This window comes from Oncorhynchus nerka, linkage group LG12 (assembly GCF_034236695.1).
Source record: "Oncorhynchus nerka isolate Pitt River linkage group LG12, Oner_Uvic_2.0, whole genome shotgun sequence".
In the NCBI taxonomy this organism is placed as follows: domain Eukaryota; kingdom Metazoa; phylum Chordata; class Actinopteri; order Salmoniformes; family Salmonidae; genus Oncorhynchus; species Oncorhynchus nerka.
The window spans coordinates 17,425,596-17,443,258 of record NC_088407.1 but is presented as its reverse complement, the minus strand read 5'-3'; the positions used below and the strand labels follow the sequence as shown (position 1 = coordinate 17,443,258).

Below are 17,663 nucleotides of genomic sequence, written 5' to 3'. Positions count from 1 at the left end.
TTATTGTTATTATTGTTGCAATACATTAAAATAAAAAAAATCTAGCGAGTTGGCCTGGCTACAAAACGGTTGCCTCAAAATGCGCAATGCGCATGTTCAGCGTGCTGACGTCAGTCACCGGATTCTTTCCTACTACTAGCTAGTTGACTGGCCGAACGGGTTGTTCGCGTTAGCCGTACTGTTCTGCTGAAACAGAGATGGAGTGTTGACGCTTGCTGCGTTTAAAACCAAGTCATTCATATAGGAAGAAACGCGTTAATATTTGCGTCGAGAACCCGATAAAATGGTAAGTATTGTCGGCGATAGTATCGCCATAAAAATAGTTGACTAGCTAAAGCTAACCTGCTAGCTCATTAGCTAGCAAAGTGTATGGTTTCAGGAAGCAGTGTAAACCAAGCCGGTTGGCCAACTGACAGTTGAACTGTGTTACCTAGTTAGCAATGTAAAGTGGTTAATGCTAAAATACAGGTAACTGCTTGCTGATAGACAGGCTGTACATTCGAATTGTATCTAATATACATTCTAACTTCGTCAGCAAGCTGTATGCTCATTAGTTAGCAAGTTAGCTTCGAGGCTTCAAACTAACCTTTGATATTTGCTTAGCCAGATACTATAGTGATTAGACAAAAATCTATCTAGATACCTGCAATGATACAAATGAACAATGTGTTTTGATTTAAATGTGCTATTCAGGCACTAGTTTCTCTGTTGCGGACCTGTTTGTCAGTCAGTTAGGCTAACTACCTATTGTATTGCTGCCCTGATACCTTTTATTGTACAAGTGTGGACAATGATGAACTGTTGACTGTTAGACCATGTCCACCTTTGTCAAATTTAAAAACACTCCTTTCATCAGTACAAATGGGAAATGCTGTCTCCATGTCACCAGTATCCTACTACAGGACATAACACCCCTTCCGTGTCTCTTCTCTCTGTCAGATTTATACTAGAGAGAAAGCACTGGGCGGGTTTGACTGTAAGTAAAGTGGAACTAGCATAGCCCAAGTAGTCTGTATTATTGATTGGTGTGAGTAGTTTGTACTAGAGCTGGGACGATGAACCAAAAATGATCGACACCAACCAAACACTTATCTTGAACATTTTGCTAATATCGTTATGATAAATAACCTATAGGGCTCTACGAGATAAATGTAAAGTTTGAAACGAAATAAATTTGCTACAATGGGACTATTGAAAGCTATAACTGTAACAGTTTTAATGGTTAATATAAAAAAGACTTACACATTGTGATAAACTTAATGTTCAAATTATCGTGATAATTCATTTATAGTGGATTTTTGTCTATCACCCAGCTCTAGTTTGTACGGTTCGTCTAGTTCTGTGTATTTAACCTTTGGTCCCTAACATCATGTGTAGCTCAGCTTTGCTTCTGTGTTTTTCGTGGTAACTAACTATCCGTAGTGCCAGTCTGTTTGTGCCATCATGGCAACTCCTTGTTTGGCACTAAGTGACAAGGAGTTGCCATGATGGCACAGACAGACGGGCACTCAGGCTACTTTTTTTTATTTTTTAACCCAGGTAAGTTGACTGAGAACATGTTCTCATTTACAACAACGACCTGCGGAATAGTTACAGGGGAGATGACACTAACTACTGATGTTCTCTGTATAGCTTTCAATCTAATATTGTTTGCTTTAGCCTCAGTTGAACTTTTACAGTTGCTGTCAATAATATTTGATTACTAAACTAACTAATATTTATGGTTGTCTGGTCATTGCTTCTTGAAGAGTGATGGGTCTCTGAGTTCTAATTGTGTTTTACATGGACATATTGTACACACAAGAGCTCTGTCAAGTCTGTTGGCTAAATTGAATGTTAGCCTGGTTCAATCTGTTTGCGCTGTCTTGCCAACTCATATATGGTCATTGTCATGCCAAATGCGACAACGACCATAGGAGATCTGTGCCCAGGCTACAATACTGTGGGTCCATTGACAGACTTATGACTGCTGCTGCAACATCACATCATATTTTAGGATCTGACACAGATGAGACTAAGAATACTCCCAAAGAGAATTCTATTCTTGTACACAACATGGCTGCTTCTACCGCATCACATGCCTCTCTCGCTCTGTAGTGTCTCTGAGGACACACTGTTTAGTTCTCACATCTTCACTGTTCTTTCTTGTTTTCTCTCTTTTTCTCACCCACTCACACACACGCACACACACACACGCAGATAGGCAGGCATTATGCACTACGCACATATGTTTATGGGGTAATTTTAGAAGGTGACTTTAACATATGATAATGTTGTAGGCAGGCTGTATTAGAGTTGAGAATGAGATCCGGGCCAGAGTTAATGAGAATGGTTGGTGTGAGTTGGGCCATATGCTACCGGGGTTAATGTTTGTGCTACATTAGTATCGAGGAGATTGACGCTCCATCAGGCCACATGGTGCCAGGGAGTTCCAGTGTTCTATAGCAATCTCTGCTACTGGACAGTTGTTCCTCCTCAATATTAACACTGTGGGCATACAGTAGACCAGTGGTTTCCAACCTTTTTATAGTCCCATACCCCTTCAAACATTCAACCTCCAGCTGTGTACCCCTTCTAGCACCAGGGTTAGCGCACTCTCAAATGTTGTTTTTTTGCCATCTTTGTAAGCCTGCCACACACACTAATTGATACATTTTTATTAAACATAAGAATGAGTGAGTTTTTGTCACAACCCGGCTCGTGGGAAGTGACAAAGAGCTCTTATAGGACCAGGGCACAAATAATAATAATCAATCATTTTGCTCTTTATTTTAGAGGTCAACAGATTATGATTTTTCAACGCCGATACCGATTATTGGAGGACCAAAAAAGCCGATACCGATTAACCTCTTGCCTCTACTTGGGACGCTTGCGTCCCAACTAGAGCTCTGGAAATGCAAATGCGCTACGCTAAATGCTAATAGTATTAGTTAAAACTCAAAAGTTCATTCAAATACACATGCAGGGTATCAAATTAAAGCTACACTCGTTGTGAATCCAGGCAACAAGTCAGATTTTTAAAATGCTTTTCGGCGACAGCATGAGAAGCTATTATCTGATAGCATGCACCAATACACTACAACACAAAAGCACAGCAGGGGACGTAAACAAAATAATTAGCATTTCGGCGTTACACAAACCGCACAATAAAATAGAAAACAGTCATTACCTTTCACCATCTTCTTTGTTGGCACTCCTAGATGTCCCATAAACACTATTGGGTCTTTATTTCGATTAAATCGGGCCATATAAAGCCAAGATATCGTTATATGTAGACTGTGTGATAAACGAAAAAAACTGCGATTTCACAACGTAACGTCATTTTTTAAAATTCAAAAAGTAGACGATAAACTTTCACAAAACACTTCGAAATACGTTTGTAATGCTACTTTAGGTATTAGTAAACGTTAATAAGCGATAAAAATCATCCATAGGCGTTGTAAAAATCATTAGCTGTCGTCTTGGAAAAAATTTCAGGAGAGAGCTCTTCCGGAATGATCTGGGCGGAGACCGGAGGTAAGTGGTGCCCCTGTTTCGGTTCAACCAAGAATCAGTTGGGATTCTGAATGCTCGGTCTTATCTAATTCGGCTCACTGTTAACAATTGCTGGAAGTGGCGCAAGGATATTTATTTCCATTTTCTGTGATCAGGTTTTCCTGCGCTTTCCGATGTAACGCACGTTATGTAATAGCCACAGTCGTGATTTAACCAGTTTTAAAAACGTCCGAGGGTTTCCTATCCACACATTCTAACCATATGAACGTACTATATTCCTGGCATGAGTAGCAGGGCGCTGAAATGTTGCGCGATTTTTAACAAAATGTTCAAAAAAGTAGAGGGTAGGAGCAACTAGTTAATAGGCCTATTTTATTTTATTTTATTTTTGAAAATAATGACAATTACAACAATACTGAATAAACACTTATTTTAACTTAATATAATACATCAATAAAATCAATTTAGCCTCAAATAAATAATGAAACATGTTCAATTTGGTTTAAATAATGCAAAAACAAAGTGTTGGAGAAGAAAGTAAAAGTGCAATATGTGCCATGTAAGAAAGCTAATGTTTAAGTTCCTACTCAGAACATGAGAACATATGAAAGCTGGTGGTTCCTTTTAACATGAGTCTTCAATATTCCCAGGTAAGTTTTAGGTTGTTGTTATTATAGTAATTATAGGACTATTTCCCTCTATACTAGAGGGCAACCGATTAATCGGAATGGCCGATTTAATTAGGGCCGATTTCAAGTTTTCATAACAATCGGAAATTGGTATTTTTGGGCGCCGATTTGTAAAAAAAAAAAAAGATTTTATTTTTTAAAACTTTATTTAACTAGGCAAGTCAGTTAAGAACACATTCTTATTTTCAATGACGGCCTAGGAACGTTCTGCCTTGTTCAGGAGCAGAACGACAGATTTTTACCTTGTCAGCTCGGGGGATTCAATCTTGCAACCTTACAGTTAACTAGTCCAACACTCTAACTACCTGATTACATTACATTGCACTCCACGAGGAGCCTGCCTATTACGCGAATGCAGTAGAAGCCAAGGTAAGTTGCTAGCTAGCATTAAACTTATCTTATAAAAAACAATCAATCAACGACTGTCATTGATTGCTCTAATGTGTACTTAACCATAAACATCAATGCCTTTCTTAAAATCAATACACAGAAGTATATATTTTTAAACCTGCATATTTAGCTAAAAGAAATCCAGGTTAGCAGGCAATATTAACCAGGTGAAATTGTCACCTCTTGCGTTCATTGCACGCAGAGTCGGTGTATATGCAACAGTTTGGGCCGCCTGGCTCTTTGCAAACTATTTTGCCAGAATTTTACGTAATTATGACACAACATTGAAGGTTGTGCAATGTAACAAGAATATTTAGACTTATGGATGCCACCCGTTAGATAAAATACGGAACGGAATGAGCGTTTTGTTTTCGAGGTTATAGTTTCCGGATTTGACCTAGGCTCGTATTTCTGTGTGTTTATTATTGTTAAGTCTATGATTTGATAGAGCAGTCTGACTGAGGGGTGGTAGGCAGCAGCAGGCTCGTAATAGTCTAAGGTATATGGTTTAGAGAGAAATAGTCAACGCGTTATAATTACTGTAATAACTTGCGGCTGAACTTGAAAGGGATTCCTTCGTTATTTTACCGTTCATGTCTTCCATAGAGAATGTCTTGATCTACTTCAAATAAGGTCTGTGTTTCGTGCTTAAACCACCTCAGCGTTTTGAGACCCGTGTAAATCTCACTAGGATAAGGTAACATTTGTCAAAATATTTTCATAAAAATGATCTTCGCTTATATTTAGCCAATATTGATCAATGTTACCTTGTCCTATGGATATCTACACAGTAATCAAATTGGCCAGCTGGTGTAAGCCTACATGAAACACAGACCTTATTTTAAGTGAATCTAAAAATATCCTATGGAATAAATGAATGAAGGAACCGCTTTTCAGATTTTGCTAGAAGGCGTCATGGGAATTATGACTCGCACTTTGGTAGTCAATTCTTACCATGTCCATTATTAAAATAGGATTTCCTGCATATAGTAATTACAGTTTTTGTTTTCAACATTCATCACAGGTAACTCGAACTCTATTTTTATTCAAACAGTTGACAGTATTTGTCTCCTAAGCAGACTCTTCAGTATCATTGTCACTTCAGAGCTGTGTTTGTGTTCTAAAACTTCTTAACTGGGAATATTGAAGACCCATGAAGGCTGGTGGTTCGTTTTAACATATGTTCTCATGTTATTTGAGACTAAATAGATTTTATTTATGTATTATATTAAGTTAAAATAAGTGTTACATTGTTCATTCAATATTGTTGCAATTGTCATTATTTCAAAAGTGTGTGTCTGTGTATATATACGTAAAAAAAAAAATCTGCTTTTTTTTGTCCTCCAATAATCGTTATCGGCGTTGAGAAATCAGAATCGGTCGACCTCTACTCTATACCATTTGTATTTCATTAACCTTTGACTATTGGATGTTCTTATAGGCTCTTTATTATTGCCAGTGTAACAGTATAGCTTCTGTCCTCCCTGGGCTCAAACAAGGAACACAAGGGATCCCCCGGGCTGACACGGTTAAAATCTGTCGATCTGCCCCTGAACGAGGCAGTTAACCCACCGTTCCTAGGCAGTCATTGAAAATAATGTGTTCTTAACTGACTTGCCCAGTTAAATAAAGATTAAATAAAGGTGTAAAAAAAATCGGTGTCCAATAATACCGATTTCCGATTGTTATGAAATATTGAAATCGGCCATTCCAATTAATCGGCCGACCTCTACTTTATTTAGCCATCTTACATATAAAACCTTATTTGTTCGTCAAAAATTGTGAATAACTCACCACAGCTTAATGAGAAGGGTGTGCTTGAAAGGATGCACATAACTCTGCAATGTTGGGTTGTATTAGAGAGCGTCTCAGACTTAAATCATTTTCCACACAGTCTGTGCCTGTGTTTAGTTTTCATGCTAATGAGGGCTGAGAATCCACTCTCACATACAGTTGAAGTTTACATACACCTTAGCAAAAGGTTTGTAGGCCTCCTTGCTCACACATACTTTTTCAGTTCTGCCCACAAATCTTCTATAGGATTGAGGTCAGGGCTTTGTGATGGCCACTCCAATACCTTGACTTTGTTGTCCTTAAGCCATTTTGCCAAAACTTTGGAAGTATGCTTGGGGTCGTTGTCCTTTTGGAAGACCCATTTGCGACCAAGCTTTAACCTCCTGACTGATGTCTTGAGATGTTGCTTCAATATATCCACATGATTTTCCTACCTCATGATGCCATCTACTTTGTGAAGTGCACCAGTCCCCCCTGCAGCAAAGCACTTCCACACAACATGATGCTGCCACCCCTGTGCTTCACGGTTGGGATGGTGTTCTTCGGCTTGCAAGCCTCCCCCTTTTTCGTCCAAACATAACAATGGTTATTATGGCCAAACAGTTCTATTTTTGTTTCATCAGACCAGAGGACATTTCTCCAAAAAGTACAATATTTGTCCTCATGTGCAGTTGCAAACTGTAGTCTGGCTTTTTTATGGTGGTTTTGGAGCATTGGCTTCTTCCTTGCTGAGCGGCCATTCAGGTTATGTCGATATAGGACTTGTTTTACTGTGGATATAGATGCTTTTGTACCTGTTTCCTCCAGCTTCTTCACAAGGTCCTTTGCTGCTGTTCTGGGATTGATTTGCACTTTTCGCACCAAAGTACATTCATCTCTAGGAGACAGAACGCATCTTCTTCCTGAGCGGTATGACGGCTACGTGGTCCCATGGTGTTTATTTACATTTACATTTAAGTCATTTAGCAGACGCTCTTATCCAGAGCGACTTGCTACTATTGTTTGTACAGATGAACGTGGTAACTTCAAGTATTTAGAAATAGCTCCCAAGGATGAACCAGTCTTGTGGAGGTCTACAATTATTTTATTTTTTTCTGAGGTCTTGGCTGATTTCTCTTGATTTTCTCATAATGTCAAGCAAAGAGGCACTGAGTTTGAAGGTAGGCCTTGAAATACATCCACAGGTACACCTCCAATTGACATAATTTATCAGAAGCTTCTGAAGCCATGGCATCATTTTCTGGATTTTTCCAAGCTGTTTACATACTTAGTGTATGTAAACTTCTGACCCACTGAAATTGGGATATTGAAATAATCTGTCTGTAAACAGTTTTTGGAAAAATGACTTGTCGTGCACAAAGTGGATGTCCTAGGCCAGTCGTGCACAAAGTGGATGTCCTAGGCCAGTCGTGCACAAAGTGGATGTCCTTGGCCAGTTGTGTGAGAAACTCGTCTGACTGCTTGCATGATGACAAGTGAAAATTATGGTCAGTAAAGAACTTTAAGCTCGTCTCTCAATTAAAAAAACATCAATACTTTGCCCCTTGATAACAAGTGCACTTCTGTATCTTGTAAAAGCGTTACATGTTCGCTGCCCATATCATTGCATAATACAGAAAATACACGAGAGTTCAGAGGCCTTGCTTTAACAAAGTTAACCATTTTAACTGTAGTGTCCAAAACATCTTTCAAGCTGTCAGGCATTCCCTTGGCAGCAAGAGCCTCTCGGTGGATGCTGCAGTGTACACAAGTAGCGTCGGGAGCAACTGCTTGCACGCGTGTTACCACTCCACTATGTCTCCCTGTCATGGCTTTTGTGCCATCAGTACAGATACCAACACATCTTGACCACCAAAGTCCATTTGATGTCACAAAGCTGTCCACTACTTTAAAAATATCCTCTCCTGTTGTCCTGGTTTCCAGTGGTTTGCAGAAGAGGATGTCTTCCTTAATTGACCCAACATGAACGTAATGGACATATACCAGGAGCTGTGCCAGGCCCTGTTGACTCATCCAGCTGTAACGCATAGAATTCACTGGCTTGTATGTGAAGCAGTAATTGTTTCAAAACATCTCCTGCCATGTCGCTGTACGTCGTGAAACAGTGTTTGATGAAGACATTGTTTGTATAGGTTTTTTTGGGGGGGCTATTTCCCCCAACATTGTCCCAGCCATATCCGTGGCAGCAGCAATAATTAATTCCTCTACAATAGTATGGGGCTTGCCTGTCCAAGCCACTCGGTAGCTCACCATATAAGACTCTTCTAGCCCCTTCTTATTAATGGTATCTGTTGCTTTTATACATGTCTTGCTACCCGAAAGTCGTCTTTTTTCTTGCTCAAACTCCCGTGGCTTATTTTTCAAATTGTCATGTTTCATTTCTAAATGTCTGTGCGAGAGTGAAGGTTTCCCGTGAGAGAGTAACGGTTAATGTAATTGGGTGTTAATTATTTGACTAGGCTTCCTGTATTTGACATTGTTTTTATTTAGCTGAACACTAGATGGTTTAATTACATTTTTGGCAGTGAAACGAGGCTACTCAGGCGAGGGGGGGACCTCACCCAAATGTATAACCCCATTGGAAAATATAAATGTACTGTTTGAAAATGGGAAGGGGAAAAATAAATAAATATATGATTTCTTAAACTGATTTTTTTTTTTTATCACATTTGTATTCGGCGTACCCCTGACAGCATTACTCCAGTTTAGAAATACCTGCAGTAGAATCCTGTGGAAATGTTTTGAAAAAATAATGCACTTGAGAGTCATGAGGTAAGGGCTCTGTCTGTCTTCCTCTCTCTTCCTCCATCGTTTTTCCTCATCTGTCTTCTGCTCTCTCCCTCCCACCTTGTTCTCTGTCTGTCTCCCTCTCCCTCCCACCTTGCTCTCTGTCTGTCTCCCTCTCCCTCCCACCTTGCTCTCTGTCTGTCTCCCTCCCTCCCTGCTCTCTGTCTGTCTCCCTCTCCCTCCCACCTTGCTCCTGTCTGTCTCCCTCCCACCTTGCTCTCTGTCTGTCTCCCTCTCCCTCCCACCTTGCTCTCTGTCTGTCTCCCTCTCCCTCCCACCTTGCTCTCGGTCTGTCTCCCTCTCCCTCCCACCTTGCTCTCGGTCTGTCTCCCTCTCCCTCCCACCTTGCTCTCTGTCTCCTCTCCCTCCCACCTTGCTCTCGGTCTGTCTCCCTCTCCCTCCCACCTTGCTCTCGGTCTGTCTCCCTCTCCCTCCCACCTTGCTCTCGGTCTGTCTCCCTCTCCCTCCCACCTTGCTCTCGGTCTGTCTCCCTCTCCCTCCCACCTTGCTCTCGGTCTGTCTCCCTCTCCCTCCCACCTTGCTCTCGGTCTGTCTCCCTCTCCCTCCCACCTTGCTCTCGGTCCCACCTTGCTCTCGGTCTGTCTTGCCTCATCTTCTTCCCCTCCCACCTCCCGGTCTGTCTTCCTCATTTCTTCCACTCCCTCCCGGTCTGTCTTCCTCATTTCTTCCACTCCCTCCCACTGCGCTCTACCATCATCCCAGTGCAGGCTGTTAATGTATCAGACTCACTGTGTGTGGTGTGGTGTGTGTGTCCAGTATTGATCCAACAACTGAATATTTATCTTTATTATGCCTAGATCTCCCTTCTGGTAGCCTCTGTCTATCATACCCCCTGCTTCCTCCTCCACGCTCCCTGGTTTCCCAGACACAGATTAAACCTAGTCTTGGACAACCAATATATTTCAGTGTCTTGCTATCTCCTCCCCCTGTATAGATGCGTTTCATGCTGCTGTTCAGTCGGCAGGGGAAGCTGCGTCTCCAGAAGTGGTACACTGCCACGGCTGAGAGGGACAAGAAGAAGATGGTCAGGGAACTGATGCAGGTGGTCCTGGCCCGCAAACCCAAAATGAGCAGCTTCCTGGAGTGGAGGGACCTCAAGATCGTCTACAAGAGGTACTGGAATATCTCTGTCTCTCTGTCTCAACACACACAGTATATATACATTCATAATATTCATGACATAATCACCTCCTACATGTACAGTACCACATCCTACACTTTCCTAAAAGGTCAGGCTGTTTGTTGTATACCTACGTTTTCATGGTTGTGTGGAACAGCAGGTAGGCGCTATGCACTGTTCACACACACACTTGAGCATGTGCTCCATGGGCTGCGATCTGTGAGCTATATGTGCATTAGTATCTGAAATGATGCATACTCACTTTCTCTAGGGGGCCTCTGGAAAGTGTTAGTTGTCATTTCAGAAGCTCATTCCACAATTGTCTCCGAAAATGAGTTGTCATGGTTGGAATAATGAGTCAACCAGTGACTCAGTGTTTGGTGTTACGTTCTAATCATTCCCCCCCATCAAAACATCTGGCCCCACTTTACTGGTAATAATTGCCATTCAAATGTGTTTCCAGGGGGGACGTTAATAATTGCCCTTAAAACGTGGTTCCGGGGGAGGGGGTGGATTAAAAGAGACAGAATGTCACCTCGTGATATGACTGTGTGTGTGATCACAGTGAATCGCACAGTTTCCAGGCTGTCTTTCAGGCATGTGTATTGTTTTCTCCCAACACTGATGTCTCACAGCAGACAGCGTTTTAGATTGTACAGTGTGTTTCAATACAGCGGATGCTCGGTGATTCTGTTATAACACTCATGCAGAAGGCATCCACACACAGCACTCTGGGTTAAAGCTGCCCATAGGATCCCACAGTAGCTTAGAGGTTAGACACACCGAGACCTGACGGGTCGATAGGTACTTATCACAGTAGTAGGCCGTTCCTTCTTTTACTAGAGCAAAGAACGTGCCTGTCAGTGGTCGACAATTTAACTGAGCCAATTGGAGAGCCCGGACTAACTTAAATAAATTATAGTATGCTGCTTAATTGTTTTTCTAAAGCAAGTCTTAATGTCTTTTACATTTAGCTTAGGAGTTTTGCGCACAAATCTTCTTTTTTTTGTTAGGTTTGATAATGTGCACTTGCAAGAACAAATCCTTTGCTTTAATGATAATGTTGATACGAGCCAGATGGCCACAACAAGGACTTACTACACATTTTAGGTAGCTATCAACATTAGCTAACTACATATTTAGAAGTGGGCATAAGCCAAACAGCGTTGCTTTCTTAAGCTATCTAGGCAGACGGCAAATGATTTGAGTGAACAAAAAATTTACTGCGGACAATGGACAGATGTACTAAATATCTCTCGGCCGTCAGTGTCCTTGGTGTGTGATGCTTTGACGCTCAGTGATTCTTTATCATTGTGCGCTGCAGTCGTGCAGTACGTGTTTCTGGCCAGGGGAGGGAGCCAACGAGCTGACTTCTCTAATGCTCTAACACACAGATGCACACACTATGGTGTATAAGACTGGCACATGACATTTTGAATATCACACCCCTTGAATTGTCTGACTACACTGCATAGACTTGAGTCATTAAAGAGGCAATCTGCATTCAAACAATAACAAAGAGCCACCCGCCACTGCTTTGGTAGAAAGGCTGAGGATGTAGCTGCTACACTGCATAGATTGGCATTGTTAACAGCAGCATATCAAGATTCTCTTTCAGTAGTTCTTAGTTTTCCTGGGTTACGGACTGGACTGGCGCTCCAGAGATTCCCCAAGGACCTTTTATTCTCAGCTAAACCTAGGTTTGCAAAATTCTGTTAACTTTCCCTGAATTCCCAGGTTTTCCAGAAGTCCTGGTTGGCGGGTTCTAGATTCCCCGGTTATTCCCTCCTGCGGAACACCTTAGTTAACCTCAACGATTAAAGTGTGGGTGTGTAGATCTTCAATAACACAACAGGTGTGTGTGTCAGGTATGCCAGTCTGTATTTCTGCTGTGCGGTGGAAGAGCAGGACAACGAGCTCATTACTCTGGAGGTCATCCACCGCTTCGTAGAGCTGCTGGATAAGTACTTCGGCAGTGTGAGTCACTCCAGCTCTTTCTCTCAACCCTCACGCTGTTTCTCCACCCTCTCTTTTGCTCTCTCACTCCTACTCTATATTTTTATCACTCTATTTTCCTATTCTTTCTTCTCTCTCTTTCTCATCCCTCACTCTCCTTCACCATCTTTTATTCTATTGCCAACTCTCTCTCATCCCCCTCTCCTGTAGCCAACCCTCTCGCTTTTTTTGTTCACTCCTGTGGCCAAATGTCTCTCCTGGCTCTGTGCCCCTCTCCTGGCTCTGTGCCCCTCTCCTCGCTCTGTGCCCCTCTCCCTAAATCTACAAATAATACCACATAATGATAAATCAAAACAGGTTTCTCAATTTTTTTACAATTTATTCCACTTTTTTTTTTTGAAATATCACATTTATATAAGTATCCAGACCCTTTACTCAGTACTTTGTTGAAGCGCCTTTTGCAGTGATTACAGACTTGAGTCTTCTTGCGTATGACGCTACAAGTTTGGAACACACTGTACTTGGGGAGTTTGCCCCATTCTTCTCTGCAGATCCTCTCAAGCTCTACCAGGTTGGATGGGGAGCGTCACTGCTCAGCTATTTTCAGGTGTGTCCAGAGCTGTTCGATCGAGTTCAAGTCCGGGCTCTGGTAGGCCCTCTCAAGGACATTCAGAGACTTGTCCTGATGCCACTCCTGCGTTGTCTTGGCTGTGTGCTTAGGGTCGTTGTCCTGTTTTGAAGGTGAACCTTCACCTCCGTCTGAGTTCCTGAGTGCTCTGGGCGGGTTTTTATCAAGGAACTCTGTACTGGGGCCTCCCGGGTAGCGCAGTGGTTAAGGGCGCTGTACTGCAGCGCCAGCTTTGCCATCAGAGTCCCTGGGTTCGCGCCCAGGCTCTGTTGTAACCGGCCGCGACCGGGACGTCCGTGGGGCAACGCACAATTGGCATAGCGTCGTCTGGGTTAGGGAGGGCTTGGTCGGTAGGGATGTCCTTGTCTCATCGCGCACCAGCGACTCCTGTGGCGGGCCGGGCGCAGTGCGCGCTAACCAAGGTTGCCAGGTGCACGGTGTACCCTCCGACACATTGGTGCGGCTGGCTTCCGGGTTGGATGCGCGCTGTGTTAAGAAGCAGTACGGCTGGTTGGGTTGTGTATCGGAGGACGCATGACTTTCAACCTTCGTCTCTCCCGAGCCCGTACGGGAGTTGTAGCGATGAGAGAAGATAGTAGCTACTACAACAATTGGATACCACGAAATTGGGGAGAAAAAGGGGTAAAAATTCCACCCCCAAAAAAAAAAAGTAACTCTGCACTTTGCTCTGTTTCTTTGCCTCGATCCTAACTAGTCTCCCAGTACCTGCTGCTGAAAAACATCCCCACATCATGATGCTGCCACCACCATGCTTCACTGTAGGGATGGTGCCAGATTTCCTCCAGACGTGACGCTTGACATTCAGGCCAAAAAGTTCAATCTTTGTTTCATCAGACCTGAGAATCTTGTTTTTCATGGTCTGAGAGTCATTTAGGTGCCTTTTGACAAACTCCAAGTGGGTTGTCATCTGCCTTTTACAGTCGAGTGGCTTCTGTCTGGCCACTCTACCATAAAGAACTGATTGGTGGAGTGCTGCAGAGATGGTTGTCCTTCTGGAAGGTTCTCCCATCTCCACAGAGGAACTCTAGAGCTCTGTCAGTGACCTCCCTGACCATGGCCATTCTCCCCCGATTGCTCAGTTTGGCCGAGTGGCCAGCTCTGGGAAGGTTCCAAACTTCTTCCATTTAAGAATGAGTGAGGCCACTGTGTTCTTGGGAACCTTCAATGTTGCAGACATTTGTTGGTACCCTTCCCCAGATCTGTGCCTCGACATAATCCCGTCTCGGAGCTCTACAGACAATTTCTTCGACCTCATGGCTTGGTTTTTGCTCTGACATGCACTGTCAACTGTGGGAATTTATATAGACAGGTGTGTGCCTTTCCAAATCATGTCCAATCAGTTTAATTGGACTCCAAGTTGTAGAAACATCTCAAGGATGATCAATGAAAACAGGATGCACCTGAGCTCAATTTCGAGTCTCATAGCAAAGGGTCTGAACATGTATGTAAAATAAGGTATTTCTGTTTTTTATTCGTAATAAATTTGCAAACATTTCGAAATCTGTTTTTGCTTTATCATTATGGGATATTGTGTGTAGATTGCTGAGGATTTTTATTTATTTAATCAATTTTAGAATAAGGCTGTAACGTAACAAAAATGTGGCAAAGAGTGAAGGGGTCTGAACTTTCTGAATGGACTGTAATGGTCACCATCCCTCTCTTAAACCCTCTCTCCCCTCAAATTCTGTGTTTTTATGTAAGTGTACTTAGTAAATAAAGGTGATTCTGATTCCTCCCGTGTGTGTGTGTGTGTGTGTGTGTGTGTGTGCGCCCTGGCAGGTTTGTGAGCTGGACATCATCTTTAACTTTGAGAAGGCCTACTTTATACTGGATGAGTTTCTGATCGGGGGAGAGATCCAGGACACGTCCAAGAAGAGTGTACTTAAGGCCATCGAACAGGCCGACCTATTGCAGGAGGTACACACACACACACACCACAGGAGGAAGAAGAAGTGATCTCTTATTAAAAATAATGTGAAACTCCAGCTAACCAGTGTTATTCATACTTCAAACTATTGAATGGCTGTTTTTAACCAACGTTTGGGTCTCACTCAACCTCAATCGGTGTATTTTGGAGTTCTCCCTACCATACTTGCTAGGACTCTACCTTAGAATGAATGATCTATGTTTTTTGTGTTGTACGGTGGTGGTAATCATTATCCTGTCAGAGCATCTGTTCCCCACAGAGATACTGCTGAATTACAAGAGGGGATGAGGTCATAGACCCTCATAATGTAATAATGTACATTCTAGACTTGTAAAATGTAATTCTATGCTGTTCTCTCTATCTCCCCCTACAGGAGGATGAATCACCCAGGAGTGTTCTAGAGGAGATGGGTCTGGCATAGTGACAGCAGGGTACTCTGCTCACAACACTTTATCAGGCTACAGACAAAGACTCTTTGGGTTCCAGGTGCAGGGGGGAGGAAAGGGGGTTTGTGATGTGGGTGTGTATGGGGAGGGGGTAAATGGAGGGGTTTGGGTTAAGCGGGGGTCCGATGAGATTCACACCTTTGACGTTCTGGTACTACTGAATTCAAAGCATTGCTGACATTAATTGTATATTATCATGATGGTTTAAGGTTGCAAAATGAACTTTCCCAAAATTCTCAAGTTTTCCAGAAATCCTGTATGGTGGATTCTGGATTTGTTGTTAAATCCTGTCTGATTCCTGGGGTTATACAACTATTTTAGGATAACCTGGGAATTTTTGGGAAGTTACCGGAATATTGCAACCGTAATGTATATTAGCTCTGAAAATCATTCCACTTTTGGCTGGAAGATGTATCTATTACTACTGTAATGTAACCCAGATTTGGGTTCAAATAGTATCTGAAAATCCTTCAAGTACTTCCCGCGTTTGCTTTGGCCTGCCTGGAGACCATTCTATTGGTTCCATTGTGCCAGGAAGCTTAATCAAGCTCGACTTTAAGTATTTGAAATAGTTTTAGAACCCAGGTCTGATTTGACCTTTGACATTTCCCTCAAAAGAGGCAAGTCAGAACACATCTCAACCCTTTTTATAGTTGGGGATGCAATTAAACATTAAAACATCACTGACCAGATTACTTTTGATCAGACTAGGGTTGCGTTGCCAAATGGCAACCTATTCCCTATATATAGTGCATATGGGCTCTGGTCAAAGTAGGGCACTACATAAGGAATAGGGTGCCATTTGGGGGACATGAATTTGTTTTTAAATAAATTGCTGTTTTAAAATGTTTTGTATATGAATCACATGTTATGAGATTATTATTAATTATAGTAATATAATACGTTTGCTGTTTTTAAGGGAACACATTGATTGTCTGCGTTGGTGAGCTTTGTTGAACCTATAGTAGGATCTTGTCAGGGAACAAAAAGAAGTAACCTTGACATTCATATAAAGAGGAAGGGAAACAATCTGAAAATGATTCTACCCAAAATTCCACTTCCATCCAGAGTTCCTTTAGAATTCTAGTTCTGTGTTCTATTCCGGAACTGTTTCAGACCATCTCTCTGTCTTGCTCTCTCTCGCCCAGGCTTTCTTGTGTTGAGCAACTAACCTATGGAGAAGTCTGTGCTGTTTTAGCACTTGTGTGGATGTGCTAACATGAATGTGTTTAGAGGGTGCAACGTGATGGTATATGATGATGATGATGATGATTCAACTTAGTTAAAACGAACACAGGGCAAAAAATAGTGTCAGTTTGTTTTTGAGCTGCAATGCATAAAAATGTGAACTACTTTAAGATGCATGTGACTTTTTTTTGAGAAATACACACACAAAAATGGACCTAGCTACCATTCCTATACACACACACTAAATGCAGTACTATACCACATGGCAGATCTGGAATAGCTACTTTCCAAAGAGTACTCATGTGTTTGTCTGCAACAAGAGGGAAGAAACTGCAGCTAGTAGAGTTTAGCTTCAGACTATAAATGTGTGTTCTTGTAACCAGACTTTAGCCCTTTGCTTTTAACAAGGTACGTTCCAACCTGCATACCAACATACTACTTGCTAGTGTGCTTTCCCAAATACGTTGCTTCACTCCCAAGTAGTAGCAATACATAGGCTGTGTTCCAATATCCACGCTGGCATACCACTTAGAATTCATGCCCAATATATGACTTACCTACTTACCCAATCCTCTTTGTGTCTGGAGTAACGTAAGGCTTCTAGGAGAGAGCACCAGTGTCTCCGGTCTGCAGGATTAGATCAAGTCATACTCAATTCTCTTTGTGTCTGGAGTAACGTAAGGCTTCTAGGAGAGAGCACCAGTGCCTCCGGTCTGTAGCGTTTATGGTGAGGATGGGTTAGATCAAGTCATACTCAATCCTCTTTGTGTCTGGAGTAACGTAAGGCTTCTAGGAGAGAGCACCAGTGCCTCCGGTCTGCAGCGTTTATGGTGAGGATGGGTTAGATCAAGTCATACTCAATCTTTTCAATCCTCCATCTCATCTGCCCTATATAGTGTTCTGTTCAAAGTGGGATGAAGTGATCTGAGCAATGGGACAGAGCTTCTTAGTGGTCTAGTGTGGATTATTGGAACTGCATCTGAAATTGGAAGATATTTTGAGTAGTGTTGAGGTTTTTCAGGCACTTTATTCCTTTTGTAATCTAGCATTAGGGGTAGGAGGTCTGATAAATAACTACTGAACTATGGTCCAGTCATGGTGCCCTCTTCCCTGAATTTGTTTATTTAACTAGGCAAGTCAGTTAACAAATTCTTATTTGCAATGACGATTTACAATGGGTTTCAGACAGGGAATCGTGTGG

The 17,663-nt window shown here is 42.2% G+C and overlaps 1 protein-coding gene across 2 annotated transcripts; it reads left to right on the top strand.

Moving 5' to 3' along the window:
• Positions 1-119: 119 nt before the first annotated feature.
• On the top strand, positions 120-16,632 carry LOC115137896 (AP-1 complex subunit sigma-1A-like). 2 transcript variants are annotated; one of them, XM_029674185.2, is made up of 6 exons: positions 120-286; positions 940-976; positions 10,111-10,289; positions 12,165-12,273; positions 14,681-14,818; positions 15,202-16,632. In XM_029674185.2, the coding sequence occupies exons 3-6, from the start codon at positions 10,111-10,113 to the stop codon at positions 15,247-15,249; spliced, it is 474 nt and encodes a 157-aa protein (XP_029530045.1). In that variant the 5' UTR covers positions 120-286; positions 940-976; the 3' UTR covers positions 15,250-16,632. The 2 variants fall into 2 exon arrangements, with proteins under 2 accessions (XP_029530045.1, XP_029530044.1); XM_029674184.2 differs by lacking the exon at positions 940-976.
• The last annotated feature ends 1,031 nt before the right edge of the window (positions 16,633-17,663 follow it).